Raw genomic sequence first — 18,211 nt, 5'->3', positions numbered from 1 at the left:
TTTTCCTTTACTTTTTAGGCTCTGTTGAGACATTTTGTTGAGACTTTTTCATCGATATTATTTGAGATGAGCATGCAAATGCTCATGCCAGCTCAAACTTTTTCCACAATAGTTTGAGCTGGCATGAGCAGCAAGTGCTGTTTTGCTTGTTGAATTTAAATGGAGTGCAAACCACTGGCATAAACAAAATAAATAAATAGTTCCAGAGGCGAGGTCACTGAGGCAGTTAAACAACTTCTTGGTGGCAGAGCCCCTGGTGTTGATGAGGTCCGCCCCGAGTTACTGAAGGCTCTGGACGTTGTAGGGCTGTCCTGGCTGACACGCCTCTACAATGTTGCGTGGAGATCAGGGGCAGTACCCCTGGACTGGCAGACCGGGGTGGTGGTCCCCATCTTTAAGAAGGGGGACCGGAGGGTGTGTTTCAACTACAGGGGGATCACGCTCCTCAGCCTCCCTGGGAAAGTCTATGCCAGGGTGCTGGAAAGGAGAGTTCGTCCGCTAGTCGAACCTCGGATACAGGAGGAACAATGCGGTTTTCGTCCTGGTCGCGGAACACTGGACCAGCGCTTTATCCTCTCAAGGATACTTGAGGGTGCATGGGAGTTTGCCCAACCAGTCTACATGTGTTTTGTGGACTTGGAGAAGGCATTCGACCGTATCCCTCGGGGTGTCCTGTGGGAGGTGCTGCGGGAGTATGGGGTGTCTGGCCCATTGCTATGGGCCATTCGATCCCTATACAACTGTTGCAAGAGCTAGGTTCGCATTGCCGGCAATAAGTCGGACTCGTTCCCGGTGGGTGATGGGCTCCGCCAGGGCTGCCCTTTGTCACAGATTCTGTTCATAATTTCTATGGACAGGATTTCTAGGCGCAGCCAAGTGGCGGAGGGCTTTCACTTTGGTGGCCTCAGAATCTCATCTCTGCTTTTCGCAGATGATGTGGTTCTGTTGGCTTCATCGGGTGAAGGCCACCAGCTCGCACTGGAATGGTTTGCAGCCGAGTGTGAAGCAGCGGGAATGAGGATTAGCACCTCCAAATCTGAGGCCATGGTTCTCAGCCGGAAAAGGGTGGAGTGCCCACCCTTTTTCGGGGATGAGTTCCTGCCCCAAGTGGAGGAGTTCAAGTATCTCGGGGTTTTGTTTGCGAGTGATGGGAGAAGGGAGCCGGAGATCGACAGACGGATTGGTGCGGTGGCTGCAGTGATGCGGATGCTGCACCAGTCCGTCGTGGTGAAGAGGGAGCTGAGTGTAAAAGCGAAGCTCTCAATTTACCAGTCGATCTACGTACCTACCCTCACCTATGGCCACGAGCTGTGGGTAGTGACCGAAAGAACGAGGTCGCGAATACAAGCGGCGGAAATGAGCTTCCTCCAAACGGTGGCTGGCCTCTCCCTTAGAGATAGGGTGAGAAGTTTGGCCATCCGGGAGGGGCTCAGAGTAGAGCCGCTGCTCCTCCACATCGAAAGGAGCCAGCTGAGGTGGTTCGGGCATCTGACAAGGATGCCTCCTGGGCGCCTCCTGGTGTTGGTGTTCCGGGCATGTCCCACCGGGAGGAGGCCCCGGGGCAGACCCAGGACACGCTGGAGAGATTATATCTCTTGGCCAGCCTGGGAATGCCTTGGTGTTCCCCCGGATAAGCTGGAGGAGGTGGCTGGGGAGAGGGAGGTCTGGGCTTCTCTGCTTAGGCTGCTGCCCCCGCGACCCGGCCTCGGATAAAGCGCATGAAGATGGATGGATGGGATGGATAGTTCTAGTCAGGTTTTGGAAAACACTTATATAAACTGATAAAAGACTTAATTTATCTCACAGTAAAAGGTGAAGATAACAGGAATGGAGAGGTCAACCAAACTAAATGAATGCACACCAAACCTTTTATCTGCGTATGTAAAACAAATATATAATAGTGAGTATAGGTGTGGCCAGCAGAGACATTCACATCAGCTCAGGTTGAGCAGTTTGCAGACAAAGTTGAAGAGGCAAGGCTGAGGTGGTTTGAACATGTGCAAAATGAGGGATAGTGGATATATTACACAAAGGATATTAAAGTTACCAGGCAGGAGGCAACTTTAGACCACAAAGAAGATTTGTGCCTTTAGTGGAAAAGGGATAGTGTGAGGCTGTGGCGACCCCTAAAGGGACCATGCAAAAGGAGAAGATTAATATATTGTCTGATGTTATGATAGAAGTTATTCCCTGAGAAATTATAAGTAATAGACTTACTTCTTGAAACTAAGCACACCATTGTTTTTCTTGTGACATTACCAATAAGTTTGATGTGTCACATGGCCCTCTTCCTATTGAAAAAACAAAAGTTGTATCCAAGATGGCCGACTTCTAAATGGCCCCCCTGGTCACCACCCATCTTGAGGAGTTTTCCCCCTCTCATATACTAATGTGCCACAAACAGGACTTTGATATCACCAACCATTCCCATTTTATTACGGTGTATCCATATAAATGGCCCACCCTGTAGAAAAAAACTAATATTCTTGGCATAATTTATTTCAAAAGTTCCTTCAGTGTTTCTTGCATGTGTAAAGACTACAAGAAAGACACGACTTCAAAAAAGGACAGAAGCATGTTTATTGTTTTTATCTGCTAACATATCCAGAACTATTGTATCTACTGTCTCTTGTATCCAGAACCTATATCCAGGCCTTATATCAACATGGAGTCTTCATCATTACTGGAGCGTAGTGAAAATGTTGTCCTCAACTGCTCTCATGACAATGGAACCAGGACTACATACAGGTGGTTCAAAGGCGGAAAACTCCTGACCAATGAGACAAGGTTCGTCTTTTCTCCTGACCAGAAGCTTTTGACCATCAAGCGGGTGTTGATGGCAGATGATGATGTCTACAGCTGCACAGTGGAGAATCCGGTGGGAAATATGACAAGTCTGCCAATTAGACTGACTGTATACAGTAAGTAACACTGCCTTAGTTAGTTATTGCAATGTCAACAAGGGTTAAAAACATCATGGTAGACACAGAGACATGGGCAGCAGATTTCAGTTGAATTCAGTTTTATTTTTATAGCCTCAGTTCAAAACAAGTTTCATCTCAAGGCCTGTAAATAATTGCATAATTTAATAAAGGTGGTGATTTTGACTACTAAGTATTGCAGTGCACTGCCTAATATATTAAATTCAGTAGTATAATTTCAGGTGTTTAGTTTTTGTTCCGTTAACAGTTTAATAGCTCATTTGAAAGACTGGTTCAGGCTGTCCTGAGGGTGACATAACTTATATAACTATGCAGCTGTAAGAACACGGCAGGTCTACATAAAGTAAAGAAAATAGTTCCTTCAGTTGATCAGAGAGGATGCTTTTCTACATTGCTAAATTTTCCCTAAATCTTTTGACAGATTTCTCTCAGAAATTACAAATGTCTGCCTTCTGGTAGGGATGGAGGAAAAGTCTGAGGTTTTTGAAAGCCAAAGAAAGGTGTCTTTGAAAGACCTGCATAATGCATTGCGTATCTGCCATTCACAGCAGACACATGAGGCATGGAGCAGGTCGTCAAAGACACAGCTCAGTAAGTAAGTAACATCTCATGACTCAGATCTCTGGAGGAGCGGGAAAGTAATATTAAAAAAAACACTACATGAACCACAGTTGGCCACAGTTGACTGTTGTTAAAAGATGAAGTTTAAGCAGGGTTGACAACATATACATTGCTCATCAATGATAATGTGATAGTGATGTGAAAGGATGGTACAAACTAGTACAAAAATAGTGAAAAGCAGACCCAGAAGGTATATGTGTGTCACATGGGCATAAAGAGAAGGAATACTGTGTGTTATACCATTAGCTCTAGTTGCACATTTTGTTTTGTTAGTGCCTGTGTTGTTCATTAATTGTAATCTTGTACATTCTAAACAGAAAGAAGTTCCCTTTATATCATCCTTTCTACTGGAGGCATCTTTCTTTTGATCACCTTGGTGACTATATGTGCCTGCTGGACACCTTCTAAAAAGTAAGACTGGCTATTAAATAATTGAATTCAATGCAAAGTATCACAAAACTGATCAAATATTTTGTCTACACAGACCAAGACAGCCCCCTAGAAAGCACCTCTCCAGGTTTTATAACCGCTCTCACCAAACACCAATCAATCACACAGGTAAAGTATAGCTGTGATGACAGTTATGAAATGTGAAAACGAAGTGTGAATTTGTATTCAAATAATAATAAATTTGAATACTAATTTATTTATTTATTTATTTTACTTCATCACAGATTGTGTGCTTCCAAAAATGCCACAGCACAATGGGATAAATGCAGTAACTTCACTTTATATCCTCCAGCAAAAGGTAACACTTTTCATTAACGGTCTTATTTTGTTACATTCTGTGAGTCGTGAATAACACCACAACAAATCTGAAGCAATCTGAAACTATCATCTAACAAATTTTGTCTTCTATTGCATAATCTTTAGGCATAAAACCCACAAGTCACTACAAGGAATACATGCAACATTATGTTCTGGCAAAAAAAGTACTAAGGAATGTTTATAAAACTCAAGGCTAGCCAGTTTAATAGCTGCATGGACAGACAGACCAGCTATAAGGTGCTCATTATAAACTGTCTCATTAGCTGCATATACTTCAAAACCAAGCTATCAAAGTCTTTTTGGTCATTTAATAGCACCTTATCAGTCTCACAGGCTAAGCTCAGTAAACCGAAACCAGTGAGTTTCGCTATTAGGTAATCTGAGAGCCATCTACACAAATAGCCACAATGAAATTTAATAAAAGTAAAATATTACTTTTGGAGAGTGAAGTTGGGCTCATGTCACTGTGTTTTGCAGGATCCTTCCACAGATGACTCCTCCAGCAACAGTATTGGATCTCCATCTGAACTTGACAACCCACCATGCTACACCACTTCCCCCACATATACTGATCCTATTACTCTTACTGCTGGTTCCCCTGCTCGCATCTCCCGTAAGCATACCTGATGGGTCATCGGTTTAAACAGTCCACAGTACAACAAACAGAAGGTTACATGCTCTATATTCTACTGCTCCGAAATGCAAAGTACTCTAGACATCGTGGAGAGTGTCGTAAAATGAAGAAAATGCTGTGAATTAAACACTGTAACTTAAATAACAGTTGTTTTAAAGTTTAGTAGCACAGCCTGGAATGAAATATGAGGACAGTTTGACATTAGAGTCAAAATGTTTCAGTTTTTATGATTTAAATTTTTTATTTGGTTTGTTACTCAACACCATTGCAGTTTGTTACATGTCAATTCCAGACATATAACTGACTTGTTATCTCTCTGTTATGTCAAATTTTCTGTATACATGAAAATACAGATTACTTTGTGAAATAATGTAAATTAGTATTTTAGTTCTACTAGATTGCTTAATTTATGTGTATACAGTGACAAAACCATGTTGGGGTAGGATAGGGGGCCATGGTATTTGAATTTTATACATACTTTAATAAAAATGTAGAATTATCAGAAATTTGTCTTTGTGGTATTTTGGAAAGACTGACCTGTGCCAGTTGACTTGAACAAGTAGGGTCCTTGTTTGCTTGTCATTTATCATAGATAGATTAGTAGATTTAATTTTTAACAACATTTGCCTCAAGCTGCTTTATATTGCAAGGTAAACCCTCTACAATAATACAGAGAAAACAGGGAAGATCCCATCAGATGACAGTGACACAACTATCATTGATGTCCACTACCGCTGATCAAAAAGAAGTTTTCATCATAACCATCTTCCCATTTTAGGACATGGGTGTCTAATTTTTACTTACCAGTCTATACTAATCGGTCTTGAAGGACGTAGGCCTTGTTACAGAGGTAAATTTCAAATGTTCAGCATGAGCAGGAGGAGGAAAAATGTGGTACTTTTAACAGTTTTGCTTTCTTTATACATAAAGAAATGGTGTAATTTATGCCATGTTCCTTCATGCCTAAGGCACTGAACATATTCCATATCAACATGAGTATCCTTCTGTTTTTCAACTCTTGGGCTGCATTCAGACCCAGGGGAGTAAAGCTAACAATTTTGACTTCTCCATTGTACAGAAATTGATAATAGAGCATAGTACTGTGTTTTTTGTTTTTGTTTTTTTTATGTCACTTACCTTAATACTGGGAGTACAAGGAGCAATTTTGAAAAATTGATACTAGAGCATAGGACTGTGTTTTTTTTGAATGTCACTTACCTTACTGTTGGTAGATCCAACGCTGTTGGACCATGGGATTGCACCCAACTTTTTCTCTGAAAATTGTCCTAACCTGTCTGGAACATGTCTTATGTTCGCTGTGTGTTACACTGCATGGGCACCTATAGCTACTGACTTAGAACCCTTCACCTTATCAAGTCAAAGGGAGTACAGGAAGCTGTTTTGATATTTCCCATACACCTACAGTGTCCCTCAAATGTATACTTGATTGTAGGACGGTGGGAGTTTAATGTCAGCGACCTTTAATGTAGATCAGTCTTTTTTGACCTAAGGACTTGGCCCTACTTTCTGACTGAAAACTAGAGTAAAGTGGGAGGAAGCATGTCTTCTTCCAACACACAGAGAAGTCTTTGCTTTTCCAACTGATCACTCAAAGGAGTACAGCTATACTATGAAATGGTAGTAAACGCCATTGCAATCAATTTTTTCGTTTTTAGCTGCGTTCAATCAGAACAGACAGAAGGTATTGTAAAATCTCCTCCGAGCCGGAGTTGAACCAGCGACCTAAGGATTCCTGTTCCCATACACCTACAGTCCTCCGCTCTACCAACTGAGCTATCGAAGGGATCACATGTGCAGTGTCTGGTTTGTTGGACCATCGGATACATGGGACCTAACAGAGTCTGTGTTTTGCAAGAATTCCATGTTGCAAGGACTTGAACATAACAAAACTGTATCTGTCTGACTCTACATGTTCCTTCATGCCTGAGGCACTGAACATATTTCACATCAACATGAGTATCCTTCCTTTTTCCAACTCTTGGGCTGCGTTCAGACGCAGGGGAGTACAGGGAGCAATTTTGAGAAATTGATACTAGAGCATAGGACTGTGTTTTGTTGAATGTCACTTACCTTACTGTTGGTAGATCCAACGCTGTTGGACCATGGGATTGCACCCAACTTTTTCTCTGAAAATTGTCCTAACCTGTCTGGAACATGTCTTATGTTCGCTGTGTGTTACACTGCATGGGCACCTATAGCTACTGACTTAGAACCCTTCACCTTATCAAGTCAAAGGGAGTACAGGAAGCTGTTTTGATATTTCCCATACACCTACAGTGTCCCTCAAATGTATACTTGATTGTAGGACGGTGGGAGTTTAATGTCAGCGACCTTTAATGTAGATCAGTCTTTTTTGACCTAAGGACTTGGCCCTACTTTCTGACTGAAAACTAGAGTAAAGTGGGAGGAAACATGTCTTCTTCCAACACACAGAGAAGTCTTTGCTTTTCCAACTGATCACTCAAAGGAGTACAGCTATACTATGAAATGGTAGTAAACGCCATTGCAATCAATTTTTTCGTTTTTAGCTGCGTTCAATCAGAACAGACAGAAGGTATTGTAAAATCTCCTCCGAGCCGGAGTTGAACCAGCGACCTAAGGATTCCTGTTCCCATACACCTACAGTCCTCCGCTCTACCAACTGAGCTATCGAAGGGATCACATGTGCAGTGTCTGGTTTGTTGGACCATCGGATACATGGGACCTAACAGAGTCTGTGTTTTGCAAGAATTCCATGTTGCAAGGACTTGAACATAACAAAACTGTATCTGTCTGACTCTACATGTTCCTTCATGCCTGAGGCACTGAACATATTTCACATCAACATGAGTATCCTTCCTTTTTCCAACTCTTGGGCTGCGTTCAGACGCAGGGGAGTACAGGGAGCAATTTTGAGAAATTGATACTAGAGCATAGGACTGTGTTTTGTTGAATGTCACTTACCTTACTGTTGGTAGATCCAACGCTGTTGGACCATGGGATTGCACCCAACTTTTTCTCTGAAAATTGTCCTAACCTGTCTGGAACATGTCTTATGTTCGCTGTGTGTTACACTGCATGGGCACCTATAGCTACTGACTTAGAACCCTTCACCTTATCAAGTCAAAGGGAGTACAGGAAGCTGTTTTGATATTTCCCATACACCTACAGTGTCCCTCAAATGTATACTTGATTGTAGGACGGTGGGAGTTTAATGTCAGCGACCTTTAATGTAGATCAGTCTTTTTTGACCTAAGGACTTGGCCCTACTTTCTGACTGAAAACTAGAGTAAAGTGGGAGGAAACATGTCTTCTTCCAACACACAGAGAAGTCTTTGCTTTTCCAACTGATCACTCAAAGGAGTACAGCTATACTATGAAATGGTAGTAAACGCCATTGCAATCAATTTTTTCGTTTTTAGCTGCGTTCAATCAGAACAGACAGAAGGTATTGTAAAATCTCCTCCGAGCCGGAGTTGAACCAGCGACCTAAGGATTCCTGTTCCCATACACCTACAGTCCTCCGCTCTACCAACTGAGCTATCGAAGGGATCACATGTGCAGTGTCTGGTTTGTTGGACCATCGGATACATGGGACCTAACAGAGTCTGTGTTTTGCAAGAATTCCATGTTGCAAGGACTTGAACATAACAAAACTGTATCTGTCTGACTCTACATGTTCCTTCATGCCTGAGGCACTGAACATATTTCACATCAACATGAGTATCCTTCCTTTTTCCAACTCTTGGGCTGCGTTCAGACGCAGGGGAGTACAGGGAGCAATTTTGAGAAATTGATACTAGAGCATAGGACTGTGTTTTGTTGAATGTCACTTACCTTACTGTTGGTAGATCCAACGCTGTTGGACCATGGGATTGCACCCAACTTTTTCTCTGAAAATTGTCCTAACCTGTCTGGAACATGTCTTATGTTCGCTGTGTGTTACACTGCATGGGCACCTATAGCTACTGACTTAGAACCCTTCACCTTATCAAGTCAAAGGGAGTACAGGAAGCTGTTTTGATATTTCCCATACACCTACAGTGTCCCTCAAATGTATACTTGATTGTAGGACGGTGGGAGTTTAATGTCAGCGACCTTTAATGTAGATCAGTCTTTTTTGACCTAAGGACTTGGCCCTACTTTCTGACTGAAAACTAGAGTAAAGTGGGAGGAAACATGTCTTCTTCCAACACACAGAGAAGTCTTTGCTTTTCCAACTGATCACTCAAAGGAGTACAGCTATACTATGAAATGGTAGTAAACGCCATTGCAATCAATTTTTTCGTTTTTAGCTGCGTTCAATCAGAACAGACAGAAGGTATTGTAAAATCTCCTCCGAGCCGGAGTTGAACCAGCGACCTAAGGATTCCTGTTCCCATACACCTACAGTCCTCCGCTCTACCAACTGAGCTATCGAAGGGATCACATGTGCAGTGTCTGGTTTGTTGGACCATCGGATACATGGGACCTAACAGAGTCTGTGTTTTGCAAGAATTCCATGTTGCAAGGACTTGAACATAACAAAACTGTATCTGTCTGACTCTACATGTTCCTTCATGCCTGAGGCACTGAACATATTTCACATCAACATGAGTATCCTTCCTTTTTCCAACTCTTGGGCTGCGTTCAGACGCAGGGGAGTACAGGGAGCAATTTTGAGAAATTGATACTAGAGCATAGGACTGTGTTTTGTTGAATGTCACTTACCTTACTGTTGGTAGATCCAACGCTGTTGGACCATGGGATTGCACCCAACTTTTTCTCTGAAAATTGTCCTAACCTGTCTGGAACATGTCTTATGTTCGCTGTGTGTTACACTGCATGGGCACCTATAGCTACTGACTTAGAACCCTTCACCTTATCAAGTCAAAGGGAGTACAGGAAGCTGTTTTGATATTTCCCATACACCTACAGTGTCCCTCAAATGTATACTTGATTGTAGGACGGTGGGAGTTTAATGTCAGCGACCTTTAATGTAGATCAGTCTTTTTTGACCTAAGGACTTGGCCCTACTTTCTGACTGAAAACTAGAGTAAAGTGGGAGGAAACATGTCTTCTTCCAACACACAGAGAAGTCTTTGCTTTTCCAACTGATCACTCAAAGGAGTACAGCTATACTATGAAATGGTAGTAAACGCCATTGCAATCAATTTTTTCGTTTTTAGCTGCGTTCAATCAGAACAGACAGAAGGTATTGTAAAATCTCCTCCGAGCCGGAGTTGAACCAGCGACCTAAGGATTCCTGTTCCCATACACCTACAGTCCTCCGCTCTACCAACTGAGCTATCGAAGGGATCACATGTGCAGTGTCTGGTTTGTTGGACCATCGGATACATGGGACCTAACAGAGTCTGTGTTTTGCAAGAATTCCATGTTGCAAGGACTTGAACATAACAAAACTGTATCTGTCTGACTCTACATGTTCCTTCATGCCTGAGGCACTGAACATATTTCACATCAACATGAGTATCCTTCCTTTTTCCAACTCTTGGGCTGCGTTCAGACGCAGGGGAGTACAGGGAGCAATTTTGAGAAATTGATACTAGAGCATAGGACTGTGTTTTGTTGAATGTCACTTACCTTACTGTTGGTAGATCCAACGCTGTTGGACCATGGGATTGCACCCAACTTTTTCTCTGAAAATTGTCCTAACCTGTCTGGAACATGTCTTATGTTCGCTGTGTGTTACACTGCATGGGCACCTATAGCTACTGACTTAGAACCCTTCACCTTATCAAGTCAAAGGGAGTACAGGAAGCTGTTTTGATATTTCCCATACACCTACAGTGTCCCTCAAATGTATACTTGATTGTAGGACGGTGGGAGTTTAATGTCAGCGACCTTTAATGTAGATCAGTCTTTTTTGACCTAAGGACTTGGCCCTACTTTCTGACTGAAAACTAGAGTAAAGTGGGAGGAAACATGTCTTCTTCCAACACACAGAGAAGTCTTTGCTTTTCCAACTGATCACTCAAAGGAGTACAGCTATACTATGAAATGGTAATAAACGACATTGCAATCAATTTTTTCGTTTTTAGCTGCGTTCAATCAGAACAGACAGAAGGAGTTGTAAAATCCCTTCCGAGCCGGAGTTGAAACAGCGACCTAAGGATTCCTGTTCCCATACACCTACAGTCCTCCGCTCTACCAACTGAGCTATCGAAGGGATCACATGTGCAGTGTCTGGTTTGTTGGACCATCGGATACATGGGACCTAACAGAGTCTGTGTTTTGCAAGAATTCCATGTTGCAAGGACTTGAACATAACAAAACTGTATCTGTCTGACTCTACATGTTCCTTCATGCCTGAGGCACTGAACATATTTCACATCAACATGAGTATCCTTCCTTTTTCCAACTCTTGGGCTGCGTAGATTGAAATTGATACTAGAGCATAGGACTGTGTTTTGTTGAATGTCACTTACCTTACTGTTGGTAGATCCAACGCTGTTGGACCATGGGATTGCACCCAACTTTTTCTCTGAAAATTGTCCTAACCTGTCTGGAACATGTCTTATGTTCGCTGTGTGTTACACTGCATGGGCACCTATAGCTACTGACTTAGAACCCTTCACCTTATCAAGTCAAAGGGAGTACAGGAAGCTGTTTTGATATTTCCCATACACCTACAGTGTCCCTCAAATGTATACTTGATTGTAGGACGGTGGGAGTTTAATGTCAGCGACCTTTAATGTAGATCAGTCTTTTTTGACCTAAGGACTTGGCCCTACTTTCTGACTGAAAACTAGAGTAAAGTGGGAGGAAACATGTCTTCTTCCAACACACAGAGAAGTCTTTGCTTTTCCAACTGATCACTCAAAGGAGTACAGCTATACTATGAAATGGTAGTAAACGCCATTGCAATCAATTTTTTCGTTTTTAGCTGCGTTCAATCAGAACAGACAGAAGGTATTGTAAAATCTCCTCCGAGCCGGAGTTGAACCAGCGACCTAAGGATTCCTGTTCCCATACACCTACAGTCCTCCGCTCTACCAACTGAGCTATCGAAGGGATCACATGTGCAGTGTCTGGTTTGTTGGACCATCGGATACATGGGACCTAACAGAGTCTGTGTTTTGCAAGAATTCCATGTTGCAAGGACTTGAACATAACAAAACTGTATCTGTCTGACTCTACATGTTCCTTCATGCCTGAGGCACTGAACATATTTCACATCAACATGAGTATCCTTCCTTTTTCCAACTCTTGGGCTGCGTTCAGACGCAGGGGAGTACAGGGAGCAATTTTGAGAAATTGATACTAGAGCATAGGACTGTGTTTTGTTGAATGTCACTTACCTTACTGTTGGTAGATCCAACGCTGTTGGACCATGGGATTGCACCCAACTTTTTCTCTGAAAATTGTCCTAACCTGTCTGGAACATGTCTTATGTTCGCTGTGTGTTACACTGCATGGGCACCTATAGCTACTGACTTAGAACCCTTCACCTTATCAAGTCAAAGGGAGTACAGGAAGCTGTTTTGATATTTCCCATACACCTACAGTGTCCCTCAAATGTATACTTGATTGTAGGACGGTGGGAGTTTAATGTCAGCGACCTTTAATGTAGATCAGTCTTTTTTGACCTAAGGACTTGGCCCTACTTTCTGACTGAAAACTAGAGTAAAGTGGGAGGAAACATGTCTTCTTCCAACACACAGAGAAGTCTTTGCTTTTCCAACTGATCACTCAAAGGAGTACAGCTATACTATGAAATGGTAGTAAACGCCATTGCAATCAATTTTTTCGTTTTTAGCTGCGTTCAATCAGAACAGACAGAAGGTATTGTAAAATCTCCTCCGAGCCGGAGTTGAACCAGCGACCTAAGGATTCCTGTTCCCATACACCTACAGTCCTCCGCTCTACCAACTGAGCTATCGAAGGGATCACATGTGCAGTGTCTGGTTTGTTGGACCATCGGATACATGGGACCTAACAGAGTCTGTGTTTTGCAAGAATTCCATGTTGCAAGGACTTGAACATAACAAAACTGTATCTGTCTGACTCTACATGTTCCTTCATGCCTGAGGCACTGAACATATTTCACATCAACATGAGTATCCTTCCTTTTTCCAACTCTTGGGCTGCGTTCAGACGCAGGGGAGTACAGGGAGCAATTTTGAGAAATTGATACTAGAGCATAGGACTGTGTTTTGTTGAATGTCACTTACCTTACTGTTGGTAGATCCAACGCTGTTGGACCATGGGATTGCACCCAACTTTTTCTCTGAAAATTGTCCTAACCTGTCTGGAACATGTCTTATGTTCGCTGTGTGTTACACTGCATGGGCACCTATAGCTACTGACTTAGAACCCTTCACCTTATCAAGTCAAAGGGAGTACAGGAAGCTGTTTTGATATTTCCCATACACCTACAGTGTCCCTCAAATGTATACTTGATTGTAGGACGGTGGGAGTTTAATGTCAGCGACCTTTAATGTAGATCAGTCTTTTTTGACCTAAGGACTTGGCCCTACTTTCTGACTGAAAACTAGAGTAAAGTGGGAGGAAACATGTCTTCTTCCAACACACAGAGAAGTCTTTGCTTTTCCAACTGATCACTCAAAGGAGTACAGCTATACTATGAAATGGTAGTAAACGCCATTGCAATCAATTTTTTCGTTTTTAGCTGCGTTCAATCAGAACAGACAGAAGGTATTGTAAAATCTCCTCCGAGCCGGAGTTGAACCAGCGACCTAAGGATTCCTGTTCCCATACACCTACAGTCCTCCGCTCTACCAACTGAGCTATCGAAGGGATCACATGTGCAGTGTCTGGTTTGTTGGACCATCGGATACATGGGACCTAACAGAGTCTGTGTTTTGCAAGAATTCCATGTTGCAAGGACTTGAACATAACAAAACTGTATCTGTCTGACTCTACATGTTCCTTCATGCCTGAGGCACTGAACATATTTCACATCAACATGAGTATCCTTCCTTTTTCCAACTCTTGGGCTGCGTTCAGACGCAGGGGAGTACAGGGAGCAATTTTGAGAAATTGATACTAGAGCATAGGACTGTGTTTTGTTGAATGTCACTTACCTTACTGTTGGTAGATCCAACGCTGTTGGACCATGGGATTGCACCCAACTTTTTCTCTGAAAATTGTCCTAACCTGTCTGGAACATGTCTTATGTTCGCTGTGTGTTACACTGCATGGGCACCTATAGCTACTGACTTAGAACCCTTCACCTTATCAAGTCAAAGGGAGTACAGGAAGCTGTTTTGATATTTCCCATACACCTACAGTGTCCCTCAAATGTATACTTGATTGTAGGACGGTGGGAGTTTAATGTCAGCGACCTTTAATGTAGATCAGTCTTTTTTGACCTAAGGACTTGGCCCTACTTTCTGACTGAAAACTAGAGTAAAGTGGGAGGAAACATGTCTTCTTCCAACACACAGAGAAGTCTTTGCTTTTCCAACTGATCACTCAAAGGAGTACAGCTATACTATGAAATGGTAGTAAACGCCATTGCAATCAATTTTTTCGTTTTTAGCTGCGTTCAATCAGAACAGACAGAAGGTATTGTAAAATCTCCTCCGAGCCGGAGTTGAACCAGCGACCTAAGGATTCCTGTTCCCATACACCTACAGTCCTCCGCTCTACCAACTGAGCTATCGAAGGGATCACATGTGCAGTGTCTGGTTTGTTGGACCATCGGATACATGGGACCTAACAGAGTCTGTGTTTGCAGAATTCCATGTTGCAAGGACTTGAACATAACAAAACTGTATCTGTCTGACTCTACATGTTCCTTCATGCCTGAGGCACTGAACATATTTCACATCAACATGAGTATCCTTCCTTTTTCCAACTCTTGGGCTGCGTTCAGACGCAGGGGAGTACAGGGAGCAATTTTGAGAAATTGATACTAGAGCATAGGACTGTGTTTTGTTGAATGTCACTTACCTTACTGTTGGTAGATCCAACGCTGTTGGACCATGGGATTGCACCCAACTTTTTCTCTGAAAATTGTCCTAACCTGTCTGGAACATGTCTTATGTTCGCTGTGTGTTACACTGCATGGGCACCTATAGCTACTGACTTAGAACCCTTCACCTTATCAAGTCAAAGGGAGTACAGGAAGCTGTTTTGATATTTCCCATACACCTACAGTGTCCCTCAAATGTATACTTGATTGTAGGACGGTGGGAGTTTAATGTCAGCGACCTTTAATGTAGATCAGTCTTTTTTGACCTAAGGACTTGGCCCTACTTTCTGACTGAAAACTAGAGTAAAGTGGGAGGAAACATGTCTTCTTCCAACACACAGAGAAGTCTTTGCTTTTCCAACTGATCACTCAAAGGAGTACAGCTATACTATGAAATGGTAGTAAACGCCATTGCAATCAATTTTTTCGTTTTTAGCTGCGTTCAATCAGAACAGACAGAAGGTATTGTAAAATCTCCTCCGAGCCGGAGTTGAACCAGCGACCTAAGGATTCCTGTTCCCATACACCTACAGTCCTCCGCTCTACCAACTGAGCTATCGAAGGGATCACATGTGCAGTGTCTGGTTTGTTGGACCATCGGATACATGGGACCTAACAGAGTCTGTGTTTTGCAAGAATTCCATGTTGCAAGGACTTGAACATAACAAAACTGTATCTGTCTGACTCTACATGTTCCTTCATGCCTGAGGCACTGAACATATTTCACATCAACATGAGTATCCTTCCTTTTTCCAACTCTTGGGCTGCGTTCAGACGCAGGGGAGTACAGGGAGCAATTTTGAGAAATTGATACTAGAGCATAGGACTGTGTTTTGTTGAATGTCACTTACCTTACTGTTGGTAGATCCAACGCTGTTGGACCATGGGATTGCACCCAACTTTTTCTCTGAAAATTGTCCTAACCTGTCTGGAACATGTCTTATGTTCGCTGTGTGTTACACTGCATGGGCACCTATAGCTACTGACTTAGAACCCTTCACCTTATCAAGTCAAAGGGAGTACAGGAAGCTGTTTTGATATTTCCCATACACCTACAGTGTCCCTCAAATGTATACTTGATTGTAGGACGGTGGGAGTTTAATGTCAGCGACCTTTAATGTAGATCAGTCTTTTTTGACCTAAGGACTTGGCCCTACTTTCTGACTGAAAACTAGAGTAAAGTGGGAGGAAACATGTCTTCTTCCAACACACAGAGAAGTCTTTGCTTTTCCAACTGATCACTCAAAGGAGTACAGCTATACTATGAAATGGTAGTAAACGCCATTGCAATCAATTTTTTCGTTTTTAGCTGCGTTCAATCAGAACAGACAGAAGGTATTGTAAAATCTCCTCCGAGCCGGAGTTGAACCAGCGACCTAAGGATTCCTGTTCCCATACACCTACAGTCCTCCGCTCTACCAACTGAGCTATCGAAGGGATCACATGTGCAGTGTCTGGTTTGTTGGACCATCGGATACATGGGACCTAACAGAGTCTGTGTTTTGCAAGAATTCCATGTTGCAAGGACTTGAACATAACAAAACTGTATCTGTCTGACTCTACATGTTCCTTCATGCCTGAGGCACTGAACATATTTCACATCAACATGAGTATCCTTCCTTTTTCCAACTCTTGGGCTGCGTTCAGACGCAGGGGAGTACAGGGAGCAATTTTGAGAAATTGATACTAGAGCATAGGACTGTGTTTTGTTGAATGTCACTTACCTTACTGTTGGTAGATCCAACGCTGTTGGACCATGGGATTGCACCCAACTTTTTCTCTGAAAATTGTCCTAACCTGTCTGGAACATGTCTTATGTTCGCTGTGTGTTACACTGCATGGGCACCTATAGCTACTGACTTAGAACCCTTCACCTTATCAAGTCAAAGGGAGTACAGGAAGCTGTTTTGATATTTCCCATACACCTACAGTGTCCCTCAAATGTATACTTGATTGTAGGACGGTGGGAGTTTAATGTCAGCGACCTTTAATGTAGATCAGTCTTTTTTGACCTAAGGACTTGGCCCTACTTTCTGACTGAAAACTAGAGTAAAGTGGGAGGAAACATGTCTTCTTCCAACACACAGAGAAGTCTTTGCTTTTCCAACTGATCACTCAAAGGAGTACAGCTATACTATGAAATGGTAGTAAACGCCATTGCAATCAATTTTTTCGTTTTTAGCTGCGTTCAATCAGAACAGACAGAAGGTATTGTAAAATCTCCTCCGAGCCGGAGTTGAACCAGCGACCTAAGGATTCCTGTTCCCATACACCTACAGTCCTCCGCTCTACCAACTGAGCTATCGAAGGGATCACATGTGCAGTGTCTGGTTTGTTGGACCATCGGATACATGGGACCTAACAGAGTCTGTGTTTTGCAAGAATTCCATGTTGCAAGGACTTGAACATAACAAAACTGTATCTGTCTGACTCTACATGTTCCTTCATGCCTGAGGCACTGAACATATTTCACATCAACATGAGTATCCTTCCTTTTTCCAACTCTTGGGCTGCGTTCAGACGCAGGGGAGTACAGGGAGCAATTTTGAGAAATTGATACTAGAGCATAGGACTGTGTTTTGTTGAATGTCACTTACCTTACTGTTGGTAGATCCAACGCTGTTGGACCATGGGATTGCACCCAACTTTTTCTCTGAAAATTGTCCTAACCTGTCTGGAACATGTCTTATGTTCGCTGTGTGTTACACTGCATGGGCACCTATAGCTACTGACTTAGAACCCTTCACCTTATCAAGTCAAAGGGAGTACAGGAAGCTGTTTTGATATTTCCCATACACCTACAGTGTCCCTCAAATGTATACTTGATTGTAGGACGGTGGGAGTTAAATGTCAGCGACCTTTAATGTAGATCAGTCTTTTTTGACCTAAGGACTTGGCCCTACTTTCTGACTGAAAACTAGAGTAAAGTGGGAGGAAACATGTCTTCTTCCAACACACAGAGAAGTCTTTGCTTTTCCAACTGATCACTCAAAGCAGTACAGCTATACTATGAAATGGTAGTAAACGCCATTGCAATCAATTTTTTCGTTTTTAGCTGCGTTCAATCAGAACAGACAGAAGGTATTGTAAAATCTCCTCCAAGCCGGAGTTGAACCAGCGACCTAAGGATTCCTGTTCCCATACACCTACAGTCCTCCGCTCTACCAACTGAGCTATCGAAGGGATCACATGTGCAGTGTCTGCTTTGTTGGACCATCGGATACATGGGACCTAACAGAGTCTGTGTTTTGCAAGAATTCCATGTTGCAAGGACTTGAACATTAAGACTTGCAATTAAGTTTTGTT

At 42.6% G+C, this 18,211-nt stretch overlaps 1 protein-coding gene and 14 non-coding genes across 15 annotated transcripts in view; 1 reads left to right on the top strand and 14 right to left on the bottom strand.

Annotated features, from left to right (window-relative positions):
- LOC120733895 (hepatocyte cell adhesion molecule-like) overlaps positions 1 to 10,991 on the top strand; it is a 46,188-nt gene extending 35,197 nt beyond the window's left edge. Inside the window, exons 4-8 of the mRNA XM_040032404.1 lie at positions 2,640 to 2,921; positions 3,881 to 3,974; positions 4,048 to 4,121; positions 4,238 to 4,311; positions 4,809 to 10,991. Of these exons, the coding sequence (XP_039888338.1) occupies positions 2,640 to 2,921; positions 3,881 to 3,974; positions 4,048 to 4,121; positions 4,238 to 4,311; positions 4,809 to 4,958 (674 nt within the window). The 3' untranslated portion in view covers positions 4,959 to 10,991. The remainder of the gene's footprint in view (positions 1 to 2,639; positions 2,922 to 3,880; positions 3,975 to 4,047; positions 4,122 to 4,237; positions 4,312 to 4,808) is intronic.
- trnay-gua lies at positions 6,681 to 6,769 on the bottom strand. The gene is given in 2 exon segments: positions 6,681 to 6,716; positions 6,733 to 6,769. It is a non-coding gene; the product is annotated as a tRNA-Tyr (tRNA).
- On the bottom strand, positions 7,554 to 7,642 carry trnay-gua. The gene is given in 2 exon segments: positions 7,554 to 7,589; positions 7,606 to 7,642. It is a non-coding gene; the product is annotated as a tRNA-Tyr (tRNA).
- Positions 8,427 to 8,515, bottom strand: trnay-gua. The gene is given in 2 exon segments: positions 8,427 to 8,462; positions 8,479 to 8,515. It is a non-coding gene; the product is annotated as a tRNA-Tyr (tRNA).
- Positions 9,300 to 9,388, bottom strand: trnay-gua. The gene is given in 2 exon segments: positions 9,300 to 9,335; positions 9,352 to 9,388. It is a non-coding gene; the product is annotated as a tRNA-Tyr (tRNA).
- trnay-gua lies at positions 10,173 to 10,261 on the bottom strand. The gene is given in 2 exon segments: positions 10,173 to 10,208; positions 10,225 to 10,261. It is a non-coding gene; the product is annotated as a tRNA-Tyr (tRNA).
- A 54-nt stretch (positions 10,992 to 11,045) lies between the features above and the next one.
- On the bottom strand, positions 11,046 to 11,134 carry trnay-gua. Its single transcript is given in 2 exon segments — positions 11,046 to 11,081; positions 11,098 to 11,134. It is a non-coding gene; the product is annotated as a tRNA-Tyr (tRNA).
- Positions 11,135 to 11,890: 756 nt separating this feature from the next.
- trnay-gua lies at positions 11,891 to 11,979 on the bottom strand. Its single transcript is given in 2 exon segments — positions 11,891 to 11,926; positions 11,943 to 11,979. It is a non-coding gene; the product is annotated as a tRNA-Tyr (tRNA).
- A 784-nt stretch (positions 11,980 to 12,763) lies between these two features.
- On the bottom strand, positions 12,764 to 12,852 carry trnay-gua. The gene is given in 2 exon segments: positions 12,764 to 12,799; positions 12,816 to 12,852. It is a non-coding gene; the product is annotated as a tRNA-Tyr (tRNA).
- Positions 12,853 to 13,636: 784 nt separating this feature from the next.
- Positions 13,637 to 13,725, bottom strand: trnay-gua. The gene is given in 2 exon segments: positions 13,637 to 13,672; positions 13,689 to 13,725. It is a non-coding gene; the product is annotated as a tRNA-Tyr (tRNA).
- Positions 13,726 to 14,509: 784 nt separating this feature from the next.
- trnay-gua lies at positions 14,510 to 14,598 on the bottom strand. The gene is given in 2 exon segments: positions 14,510 to 14,545; positions 14,562 to 14,598. It is a non-coding gene; the product is annotated as a tRNA-Tyr (tRNA).
- A 782-nt stretch (positions 14,599 to 15,380) lies between these two features.
- On the bottom strand, positions 15,381 to 15,469 carry trnay-gua. Its single transcript is given in 2 exon segments — positions 15,381 to 15,416; positions 15,433 to 15,469. It is a non-coding gene; the product is annotated as a tRNA-Tyr (tRNA).
- A 784-nt stretch (positions 15,470 to 16,253) lies between these two features.
- On the bottom strand, positions 16,254 to 16,342 carry trnay-gua. Its single transcript is given in 2 exon segments — positions 16,254 to 16,289; positions 16,306 to 16,342. It is a non-coding gene; the product is annotated as a tRNA-Tyr (tRNA).
- Positions 16,343 to 17,126: 784 nt separating this feature from the next.
- Positions 17,127 to 17,215, bottom strand: trnay-gua. The gene is given in 2 exon segments: positions 17,127 to 17,162; positions 17,179 to 17,215. It is a non-coding gene; the product is annotated as a tRNA-Tyr (tRNA).
- Positions 17,216 to 17,999: 784 nt separating this feature from the next.
- trnay-gua lies at positions 18,000 to 18,088 on the bottom strand. Its single transcript is given in 2 exon segments — positions 18,000 to 18,035; positions 18,052 to 18,088. It is a non-coding gene; the product is annotated as a tRNA-Tyr (tRNA).
- Positions 18,089 to 18,211: the final 123 nt, after the last annotated feature.

This window comes from Simochromis diagramma, unplaced genomic scaffold (assembly GCF_900408965.1).
Source record: "Simochromis diagramma unplaced genomic scaffold, fSimDia1.1 OVJJ01000216.1, whole genome shotgun sequence".
NCBI lineage: Eukaryota > Metazoa > Chordata > Actinopteri > Cichliformes > Cichlidae > Simochromis > Simochromis diagramma.
The sequence above is the reverse complement of the archived record's forward strand: the minus strand, read 5'-3'. Positions and strand labels throughout refer to the sequence as shown.